Source organism: Alosa pseudoharengus, unplaced genomic scaffold, assembly GCF_046254945.1.
Source record: "Alosa pseudoharengus isolate Yale_2024_CS ecotype anadromous, Long Island Sound unplaced genomic scaffold, YU_APseudo_1.1 YU_APseudo_1.1_scf_4, whole genome shotgun sequence".
Lineage (NCBI taxonomy): Eukaryota > Metazoa > Chordata > Actinopteri > Clupeiformes > Clupeidae > Alosa > Alosa pseudoharengus.
Window position 1 is genome coordinate 24,236,372 of NW_027468774.1, and position 19,131 is coordinate 24,255,502.

Genomic DNA, 19,131 nt, shown 5'->3' on the forward strand with positions numbered 1-19,131 from the left:
TATGCGCCTAATGCATTCTGTAAAATATCAACAGCCAAAACCCACATAGGCCTAAGGAAGATACTCTGCAGCTTGAATGTTATTTTTATGCCTTCACTAAGAATAAAATTCAAATTATTACTACAAAGCTTGATGGAAATCTTTATTTCAATTTGAAAAACGTAGACACATAGCTTCTATAGGCTAACTCAAGATACAAAATTTAAGAACATAGTCAAAGTTGGTTACAAATTTGTTCTTGTTATGATATTTAACTGAAAAAGAGAGATCAACTTTAAAAAAAAACTGCAGTATATCCTCACTGTCTGAGGGAACGCTGAAAAAATGCCTGGCACTGAACAGAATCTCAATGAAAACAAGTATAGAAGCTTATTGTTTTGGTCAAGATGGAAAACAAAAATCATGAATTTTGTATTAGTACTTACATGTTACAGGCCAAATATTAATCTTGAAATGATCCCTAGCAATCAAGTCATTCTGATTCAATATTCATGTCTCACCATCATCCAATTTAGAGTCAACTAAACAACAAAAGAACAAAAGAACTGACTCTATGAAACAATAAGACATAACCATGTATATCACCTACATTGGTACATTCTTAAAGGACAACATAATGACCGTATTCAGTTCAAAGATTTCAAACCACTTTTACCCAACAGTAGAGCCAAAAAAGGGGAAATAGCATCACTAGACAAAATCTGACCAAACAAAACAAAAATACAGCCAAAATACAAAAGATAAAAAATACAGCTGGTGTCTGCTCACTAAGTCATTTCACCGCTTTTCTAAATAAACGTATATTTATACACAACCTCTCCTTTTGTCAACAGCATCACTGAATTAAGAGAAAAGCTCAGAGTGTAATCTGCAGAGCTGCATAAATCATGATCAGGATGGTGGGAATCTGTGTCTTTATGTACTGTAATAGTAGGCTCGGAAAAACAAGAATGTACGACTCGGAGAAACGCACTGCTATCTCCTCTGGAACACTTATCTACTTCACGGTTGTGCACTGTGGGCTCTCAGACACATTCCAAGGTAGGGGAGAGATGCAAAACAGGGACTTGGTGGAATGTCAACACATTCTAACCGCTGCATACCCCAATAATCACAGCTTAACTGAACGCCTCACTCCAAGTAAACTCTAAACATCATTACTTCCTTGATGGGGGTGGGGGTGGCGGCGGTGCAAACTGGTAGGGTCCACCCTGACCCATGAGGCCCATCATTGGCTGAGTGGGAGAGAACTGCTGGGCCATGAGGGGCTGTGGCCCGGTGACAGGTGGCGGGGGGTTGCCCGATCTGGCCCCAATGTTCCCAAACTGACCCTGGGACTGGCCCGACTGATCGGGCACTGCACCTCCACTCGTCGAGCTGCCCCCTGATGGAGCACCTCCCCTGGAGTTGTACTGGCTGCCGCCACTGCTGCTACCGTAACTGCTGTACTGGCTGCTGCTGCCGCTGTAAGAGTTGGAGCCGGAGCTGTAGCTGTCGCTGCCGCGCCCATCCCTGCCACTGCGGTCGCGGTAGGACGAGGAGGAAGAGGAGGAGCGGTCACCTCCATCACGTCTCCCGTCACGGCCGAATCCGCCGCTTGAACTGCCATTCCCACGGCTGTCCTTGCTGCCGCCACCACCCACCGAGCGCATGCGGCGGTCACACTCCTCCTGGTACATCAGGTTAGGGTTGTTGGAGTTTGAGCCGCTGCCACGGAAACGAGATCTCCCACCTGGAGAATGCAGTAAGGCAGGTGTGCATGCCTGAGTGATTGAACAGATGATCTTAAAAGTACAATTGATAAGCCTAAGAGAGACTCAGAAGTCTGCTATAAAGATCCTCAAACAGTTAAAATTAGCACTCTCTGAAGCAGAGAACATGATAACAGTTCTTGGTACCTCCAATGGCTATTAATATCATGATATTTCTTTGTATTCAATAGTTTTTCCTTTAGTATTATATTTTAAAGTAGGCTTTAAGCACCATTTCATTTACATGTGTTTTTTCCTATATAGACATTTAAATACCTGCACCTGAAGATAAAAATGAACAGCAAACAACAAAAAATTTTAGTAGCAATCATATTCCATTTCATGTCCTGTCTGCACATTTTTAATATTCAGGGATGCAAACACATGTGTGGTGAAAAAAAAGAAAGTAACACGACCACCCCCCCCCCGCCAAAAAACAAAACAATCCAGTCTAGGATAGGCCCAGAAATCTATCTATTAAAGTCATTCATTAAAGTTTTTCCACAAAATGAAACAGCTGCTCCTGTGCCCTGGCTGCACCCCATCAACTCACCTCCTCCACCGCTCCCACGCCCAGAGTCCACCAGCTGGAGGAGTTTGGGGTTGATGGCCTGCCGGGCCTCCTCCAGCACGCGCACCAGCTCCCGGGCCTGGCGCAGATTGCCAGGTGTGAAGAAGGTGTAGGCCGTGCCTTTGTTGGTGCTACGGGCTGTGCGCCCAATGCGGTGGATGTAGTCTTCGGACGAGTTGGGATAGTCGTAGTTGATAACAAACTTGACATCCTCCACATCTTGGGGTGTGGAAAAGGGGGGCGGGGGGTGAGGGGAGGCAGCAGGAAGGTGGTAGGGTTTTCATTAAGCAAAAGGGAAGGAAGATAAATAGATGAAATTAACATGAGCTACACACATCACGGACTCATGTGCACTTTACAAGATTGTGCTTTAGGCTAAGGACCCACTAAATAATCACTGAAGTCTGGATTGAGAACTTATCAATAAATGTGGTTTGGACAGTATACATTGGGTCTGAACTTTAATTACCTCACAAATAAGTGAAAAGACATTTCATATCTACTTGCTGGAGAAACCTGACTATTAATAAGCCTTGCCACAACCAATTATGTTAAAATTAATAAATTCTTCATTGATTGCTGTCCATTTCCCATGAGCAATAATCCTTCAAATCCTCAATACCAGTGCATTATGAGTTAGGGAAATGAGATTACTTTAAATGGTGAACGATCAAAGCATGGTAGAAATACCCTGAGACAGTGTTATTCATGGATAAGGCAGTTAATTTGGCTGTTTGAGACCTATATTGCAAAGACCACCATCGCCATGTCTAAACACTAGTACTGTTTGGGTCAAAGTCAGGTAATTCACAGATGTTCAGAATCAGGTTGAAACAAGAGGTCCACCAGCAACTATTGATTTGGGGACGGCCAAGGTGGAAGACTGTTGTATTACACCTTGCCACCAGGTGGGGACAAAGGATTGTTGGACAAGACAAGTCTGTTTCTCATTACAACGGACAGAGGGCTCTGAAAGCACTGCTAGAGTCTCCACATACAACTTCTTTTGGGACAAAATGAACATTTTGAAGGTCAACGCACAAAATGGAATTTCAACGGGGTAGGAGGGGGTTGAGGTACTTACCCTGGATAATTGAGGTTTCCTCTGGCCCCCAAGACCAGTCCTGGGCTGTTGGTAGGGGTTGGAGAGGTGTGGAGGTAGCAAATACCCCCATGTTCGCACCCTTCCATTAAAACCCCACTCCACAACCCTGGACTGGAGAGGCAGGGCCAAACACTACTATTTTCCTTTCTCTCTCTCGTTTTATATGCCTTTTTCTCTCTCTCTCATTCCAAACATAAATCTGACTGCCATAAAGCTGCCGTGGTAAAATGTCAAAGCTGTGTTTGGATTTTTAGCCTTCTATCCGACTATAGTGAGGAGACAGCAGAAAGAGGCCAATGGGGATCCATGTTCCAGACCCCCACCAGGCCCTTCCAGGCCAGGCAGAGTCTCCAGGAGCCCAGGTCTTTAGTGTTGAGTAACAAGAAACAGACAGTAGGCCATTAGTCCACGGTAAACCCGACCGTGTGACAGACTGCACAGAGCGTGAAGGAGCGGAGCGAAGGGCCGTTTTTGTGATGAGGGAGGGGGGGGGGGGGCATTGGTTAATCTATCAAATGGAGATGAGTCATGGGTTTGCTTCTCTCCATTTCCCCCCGACACGGGGATTATCCAGGCATGACACACACACACACACACACACACACACACACACACACACACACACACACACACACACACACACACACACACACACACACACACACACACAAGGGGACATTCAGAACTGAAGAGTAAGGAGGATGACGGTGGAGGGTGTGTGGGGGTTTGTCACATGACCGACAAGATAGCATAAGAGAATTAGACAGAGAGCAAAAAGAAGTCTTTAGAGAAATGCAAGAGAGCTGGACAGAGAGAGCGACAGACAGGAGCAGCCAGGCAGGAGAAGAGCAAGTTGGAGTAGGGGACACACAGAGAGAGAGAAAGAAAGAGAAAGAGAGAGAGAGAGAGAGAGAGAGAGATAAATGGAGAGAATGATGAGTAGAGAAAACGGGGAGGGTAAAATAACTGAAGAAAACGGGGAGGGCGCTAAGGAGAATGAGTGAACGGTAAAAAGAGAGGCTCCTTCAGGCCAGGACTCCTGCCGGCCAGGACCAGACATGACGCCCGCAGAGGGAGAGGCCAGCTCAGCACAGCCAGAGGCGAGGGTGGGGGTGTCAGCGAGGGAGCCGTGCAGTGGGAGGCCGCAGGGGGGCCGACCAGAGGGGGTGAGGGGCCTCCAGCGCGGCGACTGCTGGCTGCTCAGCTTGCCCGCTCTCTTGCTGTCTTCTCGTAACGCACCACCTCTGACTAAACCACTACACCTTACTGGGACGATGCAGGAATGTCAATGGCTTGTATCTTAGCGTAAGGGGACCCTCAAACCACTATGCCTGACTGTTACTACACTAAAGTAAGGTATGTGCCCAAATAGGAACCTACTGGAGTACCTCATAGATAATAAAACTTGAATGGAAATGGCCAGCTACTTGAGAGAAGCATTTCTGCTAGATAAAAATCTAATTTGCTGAAACATACACACACACTATGACTGCACATGGGGTAGTAAAGTTCTACTTCCTTTGGCAATGGTGCGTTACCTTCATAGCAAGGTGCTGGCAAAGCTGGAGGGAGGTCACCCGCCTCCACGCCCCTCTCTCTGCCCTCTCAGCTGACCGGCCCACCACACCCCAGCTCTCAAAATTTGGAATCCCAGCAGCGTCCCTTTCTCCCCCCCAAGGGGTCCCAGGCAGTCAGCCCCCTGGAGGGGGGGAGAGTTGACAGGAGCGCGTTTGGTTCTGGGCGGGGGGGAAGGTTTTTTCGGTGAGATGGCTGTTTTCAGGGATAGCTAAAATCAGGCCGTCTCTCTCCCCTGTTTTCGCTCCGCAATTCTGGCTTCGATTTGTCATGCCTAGGTCCGGCCGCAGGCTCCCATGGGCCTGTGCGCTTCTAGTGCCGGAAGAGAGACTTGGAAACAAAATAAAGAAACAAACAAACAAAAAATGAACACAGAAACAAAAATAGGTTATAAATCTACAAAAGGCATCTTTCTCTGTACCCCTTGTCTAACTTAGCTCATATGTGGCTGAAATTAGCTAACTTATCCCACTCTACACCCACTTACACTTCAGTGCAACACTTTATCTATACTCTTCAGCTTGAATGGAGCAATGGCATCCTTACAGTAGAGTAACATCAAGAAGTGGAATCTAATCTGACGCTAGCCTATTCAATAGACAGCAAAGCCAGAATCAAGAACATCACGCAATCATGTCTTAAGTTCCAGTAACTAAGCAAACAGGTTTATACCACTTCACGCTGAAGCAAAAAAAGGATGTGCTATTGTAAAATGCAAGGAGATAACATCAGTTTAAACCAGGTACAGGCAAGTACCTATGTGTGTGTTTACATATACACGTATTGTGGTATGTAATCACAGAATCAATACTCAAGACATACCCAAACCACGAGAGGCCACGTCAGTCGCAATGAGAATGGGGGCTTTTCCACTGCGAAACTCTAACAAAAACAGACAATACACACATCACTATTTCAACAGACTTCAGACTTCTGTTATTTGAATAAATATTATAATACTAAATTTGCAACACTTTTATTCCAGGTTAATAAGATATGATGCACACATTAAGCAGTAATTTAAATAACAAAGTTAGCACTCCATTAGTTCCATTGCCAGACGCTCAACCCAATCCCTACCTGAGAGCACCCAGTCTCTTTCAGGCTGACTCTTGTCACCATGGATGCACATAGCAGGCCATCTAGGGAGAAGAAATTGAAGGCCTTATGAATCTCATGCATTGTGTGTTTGTCCCGAGTTGTGCTGAGGCCAAAGTATTTATGTCCAAAAGGCATCCAATTAGGGGAGCACAGAGCCGGAAGTTGATTCTGACTCACCCATCTCGCCTCATGCGCCGCGTCAAATCATCACATCGTTTCTTGGTCTCCACAAAGATGATGGTCTTGTTTTCTTTCTCAGCCATTATCTCTTCCATCAGTTGAAGCAATCTGTTGGTGAGGGTAAAGAGGAGAGAGATCATTCTCATCATTATCAAACATCATTGCTATCAGGGTCATTCCGTGTGAAATCACCCAATTTCAGCACAATTTGGCAGGTGACCCTCTCCGAAAAAATCTGAAAAAAATCACAGGTGTTTGAAGACCAAACCTATGCATAAATCTTAAATAGTATATCTGTATCACTAATGGTTCCAAAACTACAGCCCTTTGAAACTTCAAGTCATTTTAAGCATTGTGGTGAACAATCCTTTTTGTTCAACTTCCAACCTTATTGGCTCTTTTGGTATTTCACACACATTAGTGAAACTATGTGAATAGAAGTACATTTTCCTGTTGAATTAAAAAATCCAATCGGATCAGACGTATCTTGTGTACTTTCCCCTCTGCAAAGCTCTGAAAATGGCTATAAATTCATAATGTGAAAAGACATCATCATCTTTGAGGGCTTCTCATTCAATAAGTATGTGACACAAATTCATCAGAGTTTTTTCCTACTCATGTATGTATTATAAGGTCCTGTCCATGCATTAACTTTGGTTGTTATCATTATCATATTTTCAGAGCATTTCTTTAAAATTGGGCTTGATTTTCAAAAAGCCTGTTTTCATCTTCTCATTTCACCACGTGGACAGTTAACATGATTTTTTTTAATTTTCCCATATATCATTCTGAATGTGAGGATCATCTGCCCAAAATGTGGGCTTGTTGCTGAGTTTCTTCATTGAGATAAGATTTTTTACAAATATTGACTATAAATCCACTGAATTTGTACTTTATCTGCAGTACCACTTTGCACCACACGTGGTGCTCTTTTAATACAATGGAAGTCAATGGAAGAGTAAGAGAGTCACTTGTTTGCTGCACATATCCAATCTAAACACACAGTTTATGGTTCATAGTTAAATTGCTCCAAATAATTATTGCAACATGAACAACATACTACTCATACATACATTTTATTTAGAGAAAATAAACTGATCAAGTAAATTATACACTAAGACTGACTGGTCATCATACATGCAGCAAGAGGATTTAGCATAATTACCATCTTTGTAACAGGTTTTCTACACCAGCTTCAACCTATCAGTGCCTATGTGAGTACTTTAATAATTACTAGCCAGCTGGTTAGGCAAAGTCTATATCCATCGTCATATGCATGGGATGCAGTCCTCTGTGATACACAGACAAAGAGCATTAAGATGGAGATCAGTGCTTTGTCTCCATGTGATCTGGGAGTTGGAAAATGAATGTCATAAAGGAACATATTCAAGAAACAATGGTTTTCTAAAATTCAGTTCATCAAGGTATTTCACTTGATGAAGATGACCATGTGTGTTTCCATCACAAGTATTCATAACAAGGTTTGAGGACTCGTGGATCCAAGAGGCATTCGTAAAAAGATGATAACTCTTTAGTATTGATTTTTCTGCATCTGACAATGCACTGAATTTTAGAAACCCCTTTTTTACTTGAATATGTTCCTTTATTACATTCATTCTCCAACTTCTTTCCTAGATCACATGGAGACAAAGCACTGATCTCCATCTTGATGCTCTTTGTCTGTGTATCACAGAGGACTGCATCCCATGCATATGACGATGGATATAGACTTTGCCTAACCAGCTGGCTTGTAATTATTAAAGTGCTCACATAGGCACTGATAGGTTGAAGCTGGTGTAGAAAACTCATTACAAAGATGGTAATTATGCTAAATCCTCTTGCTGCATGTATGATGACCAGTCAGTCTTATGTGTGTATAATTTACTTGATCAGTTTATTTTCTCTAGATAAGATTTATGTATTGAGTATATGAGTAGTATGTTGTTAATGTTGCAATAATTATTTGGAGAAGTTCAACTATGAACCATAAACTGTGTGTTTAGATTGGATATATGCAGCAAACAAGTGACTCTCTTACTCTTCCATTGACTTCCATTGTATTAAAAGAGCACCACGTGTGGTGCAAAGTGGTACTGCAGATAAAGTACAAATTCAGTGGATTTATAGACAATATTTGTAAAAAATCTTATCTCAATGAAGAAACTCAGCAACAAGCCCAAATTTTGGGCAGATGATCCTCACATACAGAATGATATATGGTAAAATTAAAAAAAATCCTGTTAACTGTCCACGTGGTGAAATGAGAAGATGAAGACGGGCTTTTTGAAAATCAAGCCCAATTTAATAAAAATGCTCTGACAATGTGATAATGTTAACAACCAAAGTTAATGCATGGACATGACCTTATAATCCATACATGAGTGGGAAAAAAATCTGATGAATTTGTATCACATACTTTTTGAATGAGAAGCCCTCAAAGGTGGTGATGTTTTTTACATTATGAATTTATAGCCATTTTCAGAGCTTTGCAGAGGGGGAATTACACAAGATACACCTGATTTGATTGGATTTTTTAATTCAACAGGAAAATGTACTTCTATTCACATAGTTTCACTAATGTGTGTGAAATACCAAAAGAGCCAATAATGTTGGAAGTTGAACAAAAAGGATTGTTCACCACGATGCTTAAAATGACTTGAAACTTGAAAGGGCTGTAGTTTTGGAACCATTAGTGATACAGATATACTATTTAAGATTTATGCATAGGTTTGGTCTTCAAACACCTGTGATTTTTTTCAGATTTTTTGGGAGAGGGTCACCTGCCAGCCACTGGGTGATTTGACACGGAATGACCCATCAGCTATTTTTAGATATCTCCACACTAGATGCAATAACAGTAACATGCTTTAAAGCACACACAGTACACCACACTAGGGGTGTCACAATTTTAAGTCTCAATCTCGAACTTCGAACTCAAATGCAGAATCGACGATGTAGCCACAGCCCCTATGTCAGGTCCAGACCAAAATCGAAGCCCATCTTTCTACTCTGAAATCACCGGTGTAAAAGTATTTTGTCATTCATTCACGTTAAGACTAACTTACTCAACTCAGTAAGTGAAAAGATGATCTAGCTACAGTCAAAAATTACTTAAGTATAAGTATATAAGTATATATACTCTTTTGATCCCGTGAGGGAAATTTGGTCTCTGCATTTATCCCAATCCATGAATTAGTGAAACACACACAGCACACAGTGTACACACAGTGAGGTGAAGCACACACTAATCCCGGCGCAGTGAGCTGCCTGCATCAACAGCGGCGCTCGGGGAGCAGTGAGGGGTTGAGGCTGGATTGTCATTGGTTCTTCTGCGTTCTATGGTTGGCGCTTAGCGACAGGTCAATTGTTGTGTCTGCCTGTTAAATATGCTCAGTTCAATGTCAGTCTCAGAGTCAGTCAGTCTCAGGCCGATGCCAATTATTAAAAAAATGCCAAAAATTGGCCTGATTAATCAGCCAACCTCAAGGGCACTTCAGCCGTGCCTACTGGTCGGGGTTCGAACCGGCAACACTCCGGTTACAGGTCCGAAGTGCTAACCAGTAGGCCACGGCTGCCCAATACTTGAGGCATGAAATGCACATTGATAAGTGCATAATCCATAAACACTAACCTAGGGTCTCTTCAAAGTTTGCTGAAGAAACAGTCAAATTATCATGCTGTGTTGTTTCATTTGACTATGTTCACGTCTATGTTTAATGTTTGTTTTGTTTACAACCTCGCAGTTGGAACGGTTTCAAAATAAAAAGCTGTTTCAAAATAAAAGCCCCCCAAAACAGAAAAGAAAAGGCCAAAAAAAGTTAACATCATAAGGAAGGCATTAATAGTAATATAAAAAAAAAAGTTTGAAAATCGAATAGAAGCGTGACTTTAAAATCGAAAATTAAATCGTATCGAGGATTTGGAGAATTGTGACACCCCTACACCACACATGCGTACACACACACATAACGATGATGTACCACAGCAGAGATGTACTGCAGATCAAGGCTTAGAGGTGACTTACTTGCTGTCCTTCTCGCTGTCCATACAGACGTCAACAATCTGCAGGATGTTGTGATTGGCACTGAGCTCCAGGGCACCGACGTTGATCTGAACATAGTCCCGCAGGAAGTCCTCGGCCAGCTGACGGACCTCCTTCGGCCAGGTGGCACTCCACATGAGGGTCTGTCTGTCAGGCTGAGAGCAAACAAGACATGCCAATTTTTGGCATTTTTTTAATAATTGGCATCGGCCTGAGACTGACTGACTCTGAGACTGACATTGAACTGAGCATATTTAACAGGCAGACACAACAATTGACCTGTCGCTAAGCGCCACCCTTAGAACGCAGATGAACCAATGACAGTCCAGCCTCAACAGACTCGGACATAAGCTCGAACAACTCCATAGGAAACAACAGGGAGGAGGCATAAAATGACAAATTAATGGTTATTTATGGAGTTTATTTCCTAAAAAAAACCCGACGGATAACCATGGTCCAACATTGTGCATGGGGGACGTGTAATACTGATAGCCGGTACCCCGAGTGGCTAGTAAACGAGGGTATATTTCATAAACAGCAGCCTACACAGGACGCATCTCGCATTTGCAACAGCTCGACGTAATGTAGGCTACTAAGCCAACAACGTGGGCACAGGTTCCAGGTTCCCTGTTAAATCCCAAGATGAAAATGCTCATTAGCCAACTACTATATTCTTACTGCATCGAATGTTAATATAGCCTAACACTCAGTCTAGTTCTAGCTAGCTAACATTAACGTCAGTGTTTTTTGCACAGTGATCTGGCTACTCGCCTCCACTTTAAGCTTGTCACCTTGTATACATTTTAAAGTTTTGGATATACCTCTCCATATCATAATTAAGTCCCTTTTGATTGCTTCTGGAGGAAAGTAAATCCTTTATCAACCAAAACTTCCTCAATGCCTGCTTTGATATACTGTCAGCTGCCATTCTCCATAATGTATGTCTAAGCAAGTCTGGTATGTTTTTCCGAGTTTCACACGGTAACAATGGGGGACGGGGCTTAGCGACAGATCAATTGGGGGAAAAGGTTCACACTGGTCCCTCCTGGTCTGGATGAATGAAACAGACATGGGGGACAAAATAAACATACAGTTTAAGCTATGTAAATGTCCTACAACTTTGATATTTTACAATATATCCTAAATGGCCGTTACATGGCATCAGAAGTCATCACTATCTGTAGCAGATGTGAGTGCATCACAATCAATGAAATGCAGTCATATCAGAAGAACGGCAAGTAAAGTTGTTTTTATATTGGACACAAATTCATCCCTCGTAGCAAGTGCAAAATTAATTTTTTGCATGTGTTGAATATTCAACGTCCAATATAAAACCAACTTTATCACGGTATCAGTGGTAAAAGGTTCAGAAAATTTCGCTGCTGCTGGACATTAGTTAAATGTCGAACATGGTAGCCTATGCAGCCAATTTGCGGGTCATCTGACATGGATATATGCAAAATGTATGACTTTCTGGCAAATAGGAAAAAACAATGTGGTGTTAAAGTTTGCAAAATAATGATTTTGGAAAACTTCCATATGAAGAACAGGACCTTCAATACATGGCCACAAGATTGAGTGCAACATAAAACAATGATTGTTTTAATTTTAAAATCCTTATTAATGTCAAAATGTTACATCAATGAGTCCCTCAGTGTGCTTGCACTTCCCAGGGGAGTGGCCTTGCAGGGCAGCGAAGGGCAGTTCTGGGAGTTCTGGGAAGTGCAATTCTGGGAGTTGTTGGCTTTCATCCACATGAGCCAAAAATACACTTTCGGCTTTTTCCTCGGTGAAGAAGGCACTGACTTCAAAAATGATTTCACATTTCTACTACATAAATGACCCAATTAAAATTTACATTCATCTTCCCAGCGGTGAAATACTCCTTAAATTCTCTCTGTGATGGTAAACAACATAACAACGTTATAGATTTCGCTCCATCTTACCCTTATCTGATCAACAATCTTGCGGATCTGGGGCTCGAAACCCATGTCCAGCATTCTGTCGGCCTCATCCAGCACCAGGTAGGTACAGCGACGCAGGTTTGTCTTGCCCACCTCCAAAAAGTCAATCAGTCGGCCTGGCGTTGCAATGCATATCTCCACACCTAAGAACAGAGCCAGAACAAAAGGGTCCATCGGGGTTTAGAGGCTGTACTTGTAAGTATGCACCTTCTTTCCTACATCTTATAAGGCGTGGAAATAGACACCTGGGTCATTCCGTGTCAAATCACCCAGTGGCTGGCAGGTGACCCTCTCCCAAAAAATCTGAAAAAAATCACAGGTGTTTTTAGACCAAACCTATGCATAAATCTTAAATAGTATATCTGTATCACTAATGGTTCCAAAACTACAGCCCTTTCAAGTTTCAAGTCATTTTAAGCATTGTGGTGAACAATCCTTTTTGTTCAACTTCCAACGTTATTGCCTCTTTTGGTATTTCACACACATTAGTGAAACTATCTGAATAGAAGTACATTTTCCTGTTGAATTAAAAAATCCAATCAAATCAGGTGTATCTTGTGTAATTCCCCCTCTGCAAAGCTCTGAAAATGGCTATAAATTCATAATGTGAAAAAACATCACCACCTTTGAGGGCTTCTCATTCAAAAAGTATGTGATACAAATTTATCAGATTTTTTTCCCACTCATGTATGGATTATAAGGTCATGTCCATGCATTAACTTTGGTTGTTAACATTATCATATTGTCAGAGCATTTTTATTCAATTGGGCTTGATTTTCAAAAAGCCCGTTTTCATCTTCTCATTTCACCACGTGGACAGTTAACAGGATTTTTTTAATTTTTACCATATATCATTCTGTATGTGAGGATCATCTGCCCAAAATTTGGGCTTGTTGCTAAGTTTCTTCATTGAGATAAGATTTTTTACAAATATTGTCTATAAATCCACTGAATTTGTACTTTATCTGCAGTACCACTTTGCACCACACGTGGTGCTCTTTTAATACAATGGAAGTCAATGGAAGAGTAAGAGAGTCACTTGTTTGCTGCATATATCCAATCTAAACACACAGTTTATGGTTCATAGTTGAATTTCTCCAAATAATTATTGCAACATTAACAACATACTACTCATACATAAATCTTATCTAGAGAAAATAAACTGATCAAGTAAATTATACACACATAAGACTGACTGGTCATCATACATGCAGCAAGAGGATTTAGCATAATTACCATCTTTGTAATGAGTTTTCTACACCAGCTTCAACCTATCAGTGCCTATGTGAGCACTTTAATAATTACTAGCCAGCTGGTTAGGCAAAGTCTATATCCATCGTCATATGCATGGGATGCAGTCCTCTGTGATACACAGACAAAGAGCATCAAGATGGAGATCAGTGCTTTGTCTCCATGTGATCTAGGAAAGAAGTTGGAGAATGAATGTAATAAAGGAACATATTCAAGTAAAAAGGGGTTTCTAAAATTCAGTGCATTGTCAGATGCAGAAAAATCAATACTAAAGAGTTATCATCTTTTTACGAATGCCTCTTGGATCCACGAGTCCTCAAACCTTGTTATGAATACTTGTGATGGAAACACACATGGTCATCTTCATCAAGTGAAATACCTTGATGAACTGAATTTTAGAAAACCATTGTTTCTTGAATATGTTCCTTTATGACATTCATTTTCCAACTCCCAGATCACATGGAGACAAAGCACTGATCTCCATCTTAATGCTCTTTGTCTATGTATCACAGAGGACTGCATCCCATGCATATGACGATGGATATAGACTTTGCCTAACCAGCTGGCTAGTAACTAGATGTACCGCAGAGCGGTACAAAATATGACCGCCGCCCAGTCCAGCACATTTTTTCCACAAAAAGAAATCACGCTGAAAGGCCTATATGATTCTAACTGTCTCACTAAATTGCATTATCCACACTCAATTCTCACTGGTATCTGCTAGACAACAAGTACCAAAACATGATTAGTTCATAGATTTCACATGTAAAATTAATTTTATACAATCCCACCTCCATCTTGCCTGTTCATAATTCTGAGAAATTCTTGATTGTTTGTGTTATGTTTATGTTATGGGTGTGTGTGTGTGTGTGTGTGTGTGTGTGTGTGTGTGTGCTTGTGTGTGTGCCTGCCTATGTGCCTGTGCATGCAAGCGTACATATGTCTACTGTGTGAGTATGTGTCATACGTATGATTACTGTGAATGTATTGTGTGTGTGTGTGTATCTGTTTGTGCACATGTGTGCACATGAAATGGGTTAACATGACCCCTGGAGGCAAACATACGGAAAAAAATGGTCATCCTAGGCCCTACAGTTCTCAAGATATTCACAGAGAACTGTGTCTGCCCTACCCTCCTTTCGGGGGGTCCAGTCCAGGGGGGGGCTACAGATCAAAACGAAAAATGACGGTTCCATGCTATCCATGTGGGGGTACATGCCCACCAAGTTTTGTGTACCCCGGTCTTTCAGTGTCCCGGGAATCCTTGTTGGTGTACGTCACTAAATGTACACATAAATTATTTTATTGTAAGGCCCCCCATGAACGAAAGTACACAAAACGTGGCATGCATTCGGAGGGTGTCATAATGATCCTACACTTTTAATTTCGTGCAGTTTTGACCTTGTCAGCCAGAGATATTGTGATGAAAACACCTAATTTTTTGCTTTTTAATTTTTTAACTAGGTGGCGCTATACATGAAATAAGTGGTAATGGGATGGGTTGACATGCCCCCTTAAGACCAACATACATAAAAAAGGTGGACCTCCTAGGCCCTACGGTTCTCGAGATATTCACAGAAAACTGTCTCCGGCCACCTACAGGCCAGTTGGTGTATAGTAACATAAATTAATTTATTGTGTGGCCCACCATGAATGGAATTCCACGAAACTTGGCGTGCATACAGAGGGTGTCATAATGATCCTACACTTCCAATTTCGTGCAGTTTTGACTATGTTAGGTCACAGATACCTTCGATTACAACACCTCATTTTTACTTTTTTGTGTTTAACTAGGTGGCGCTATACATGAAATGAGTGGTTATGGAATGGGTTGACATGGCCCCTTGAGATCAACATACAAAAAAAAAAAGGTCCTCCTAAACCCTACGGTTTTCGAGATATTCACAGAAAACTGTGTCTGCCCTACCCTCCTTTCGGGGGGTCCAGTCCAGCGGGGGGGCTACAGATCAAAACGAAAAACGATGGTTCCATGCTATCCATGTGGGGTTACATGCCCACCAAGTTTCGTGTGCCCCGGTCTTTCAGTGTCCCGGGAATCATTGACAGAAATGTGGGCATGCGAAAAAAATAAAAAATAAATAAATAAATAAAAATCTGACTAAACCTATATGACCGCCGCTTCGTTGCGCGGCGGTCATAATTATTAAAGTACTCACATAGGCACTGATAGGTTGAAGCTGGTGTAGAAAACCCGTTACAAAGATGGTAATTATGCTAAATCCTCTTGCTGCATGTATGATGACCAGTCAGTCTTATGAGTGTATAATTTACTTGATCAGTTTATTTTCTCTAAATAAAATGTATGTATGAGTAGTATGTTGTTCATGTTGCAATAATTATTTGGAGCAATTTAAATATGAACCATAAACTGTGTGTTTAGATTGGATATGTGCAGCAAACAAGTGACTCTCTTACTCTTCCATTGACTTCCATTGTATTAAAAGAGCACCACGTGTGGTGCAAAGTGGTACTGCAGATAAAGTACAAATTCAGTGGATTTATAGACAATATTTGTAAAAAATCTTATCTCAATGAAGAAACTCAGCAACAAGCCCAAATTTTGGGCAGATGATCCTCACATTCAGAATGATATATGGGAAAATTAAAAAAAATCATGTTAACTGTCCACGTGGTGAAATGAGAAGATGAAAACAGGCTTTTTGAAAATCAAGCCCAATTTTAAAGAAATGCTCTGAAAATATGATAATGATAACAACCAAAGTTAATGCATGGACAGGACCTTATAATACATACATGAGTAGGAAAAAAATCTGATGAATTTGTGTCACATACTTATTGAATGAGAAGCCCTCAAAGATGATGATGTCTTTTCACATTATGAATTTATAGCCATTTTCAGAGCTTTGCAGAGGGGAAAGTACACAAGATACGTCTGATCCGCTTGGATTTTTTAATTCAACGGGAAAATGTACTTCTATTCACATAGTTTCACTAATGTGTGTGAAATACCAAAAGAGCCAATAAGGTTGGAAGTTGAATAAAAAGGATTGTTCACCACAATGCTTAAAATGACTTGAAGTTTCTAAGGGCTGTAGTTTTGCAACGATTAGTTATACAGATATACTATTTTAGATCTATGCATGTATTTGGTCTACAAACACCTGTGATTTTTTTCAGATTTTTTCGGAGAGGGTCACCTGCCAAATTGTGCTGAAATTGGGTGATTTCACACGGAATGACCCACCTATGCACTAGGGTGAAATGTATCTTAAATGTATAGAATTCCCTTATTTGTGTCATATAGGTTATGAGACACATCACCTCTCTCCAGATCGCGAATCTGTGGGCCCTTGGGTGCTCCTCCGTATACACAAGTGCTCTTGATGCGTGAGGATTTGCCATAATCATAGGCCACCTGTTGGACCTGCTGAGCCAACTCACGAGTTGGGGCCAGTACCAAACACTGGAGAGCGACAGAAGAGGAGAGTTTACACAAAAAAGAACATAAGAACATCAAGACCAATTTACTTATAGATATATATTTTGATGAGGCAAACAATGTTCCATTACACCATTCTACAGAAGACTTGACATACAACTAAAAAGTGATGGTAAGACTTACAATAGGTCCATCTCCTCGTTCCAGATAAGGCTGGTGGTTGATGTGTACAATCGCAGGGAGAAGATACTGAGGAACAAATAAAGCATATGTACAATAAAGTATATCATTCATCCTGGTATAAATTCCCACCACAAGCTACACTTTTAATGAAAATAATCTTTTTATTGATTTGTAGTTTTCCTACCTTCATATTCCATGAATTACTCTAATTGAATGGGCATTTAAAGTCATACTTCTTTACTCACCGCAAGAGTCTTCCCTGAGCCAGTCTGAGCAATGCCCACCATGTCCCTACCACTGAGAGCCAATGGAAAGCCCTGGGCCTGGATGGGAGTGGGCTCTTTAAAGTTCTGCTGCATCAGGACATCCATTACATACTCTACAGAGAGAGATCACACCTTTTTTCATTATACTTTGGATAGGTTAAACAGTATTTCCTGTGTATCTTTATACAATTATGCATGTCTTTTGTTTCTTAGAGCTGAAATATGTGTCTGCAGTGTACATACGTGGGAACTGGGCCTGTTGGAAGCTGATGACAGGTTTGGGGCAGCCCGAGCCTCTTAGAGTGATTTCTTTCTTCCTGCGGAATTCTTCAAGCTCATACTACAATCAAGAAACAATATTTTGTTAATTTCCTGGAAGAACAGGTTAAACGCTAAAAAGTAGAAAGAGCAATTTTCAGTGTTCTACAGGTTTACTTACAGTTGCACTAAAGCAGAAGTCTAAAGAGAAATTACTGAACAACAGTCTTTTTTCGTCATATAACAACGTTTGATCACAGACGACGTGTAAAATGCAAGGGTACCTGGCTCATTCGTTGGACTTCAGGATTCTCTGTGTAAAAATTCTTTTCAAACTTTGGAAGTTCATCCAAATCCCATTTCTTTTTACGAAGACGTTCACCTGGATTGCCGAATTTCTTTGACCCTGGAGGTGAGCGGCCACGGCTAGAGCCAAAGCGCGGCCTTCCATATAAGAAATCGATAATTAGACTTAATGAAGTTGTCTGCTGGTTAAGTACGTCAGTTATTTAGACCCAACCAACATAATTATATGGAAAGAATGCCGTTTCATACTTGATATTAGCCTGATGTGCAAATCAAGCCCAAATGTTTCAAACGTTAACAGCAAGCCCCCAATCAAGTTAGTTGGTGTTGGCTGACCACTTTATGCTCTCACATTCGTACTCACCCCCTGTCGCGTCCTCGGTCTCGGTCCCTGTCTCCATACGACGACCCACCTCTCATTCTGCTGCCTTAGTATATTATCAAACTCGTTTGAGAAACGTGTCTTCGCTACAAAAACCTCCTTAGAGTGTTCGAATGGGTTGACACCCCGTATTTATGATCAACAGTGGCTTACTGGACGTGAAAATATTTCCCTTTAATGTCAGCTAACTAACGTTAGCTTTAGCAAAGTCCAGGCTCTAACCTAGTCAGCTATCGACCAAGGCCGAGAACAATTTCAATGTGCCGTTAGAATTAAAAAAATTAATGGCGGACGCTAAATACTGTTGCTTAATCTTTAACAAACTCTAAGCAATGTTATTACCATGCAACTGAAAGGTACAGGATTAACTATTCCCGTTTGCTCTGATGATGTCTCGCTCCAACACTCTGCAAGACAAAAATGGCGTTGTTGTTGTAGTTCTTCTGCATCACCACTAAGCGAACGACCTATGAGCTCACAACTGCCACCTGGGGTTGGGAAGGTGATACAGGGGACAGCTTTTAGGGCCTGCACGACTAGTAAACACCACCAAACACCCCCGTAGGCACAGGCTGAGATCTTTACCACCATCAACATGAATTTGAAAGCTTTATAATGAGACATAACCTGTTAACAATATTGAGGCTCGCAGACTATCCGCATAATTTCCCCCCATGTTTTTTTTTAAAAAGATAAACTTTTCTTTTATAAAGTTATTAAAAGGTTTAAGCCTAAATACGCCTATATAAACGTTTTATATTTTAAACAAGCCAAA

At 41.3% G+C, this 19,131-nt stretch overlaps 1 protein-coding gene across 1 annotated transcript; it reads right to left on the reverse strand.

Annotated features, from left to right (window-relative positions):
- Positions 1-128: 128 nt before the first annotated feature.
- Positions 129-18,803, reverse strand: LOC143102072 (putative ATP-dependent RNA helicase DDX17). The gene is made up of 13 exons (XM_076265444.1): positions 18,339-18,803; positions 17,953-18,112; positions 17,654-17,750; positions 17,390-17,523; positions 17,145-17,210; positions 16,844-16,985; positions 12,272-12,432; positions 10,308-10,480; positions 6,281-6,391; positions 6,083-6,144; positions 5,825-5,884; positions 2,305-2,541; positions 129-1,732 (listed from the first exon to the last, which is right to left on the reverse strand). The coding sequence occupies exons 1-13, from the start codon at positions 18,392-18,394 to the stop codon at positions 1,158-1,160; spliced, it is 2,034 nt and encodes a 677-aa protein (XP_076121559.1). The 5' UTR covers positions 18,395-18,803; the 3' UTR covers positions 129-1,157.
- Positions 18,804-19,131: the final 328 nt, after the last annotated feature.

Excerpts from the sequence above, each read along its gene's own strand:
- LOC143102072 (XM_076265444.1), bottom strand. The coding sequence starts at position 18,394 with ATGAGAGGTGGGTCGTCGTATGGAGACAGGGACCGAGACCGAGGACGC. Across the intron at positions 17,751-17,952 it reads AAGTCCAACGAATGAGCCAG|TATGAGCTTGAAGAATTCCG; the intron begins GTACCCTTGCAT and ends TCTTGATTGTAG. Across the intron at positions 2,542-5,824 it reads CGTGGCCTCTCGTGGTTTGG|ATGTGGAGGATGTCAAGTTT; the intron begins GTATGTCTTGAG and ends CCACACCCCAAG.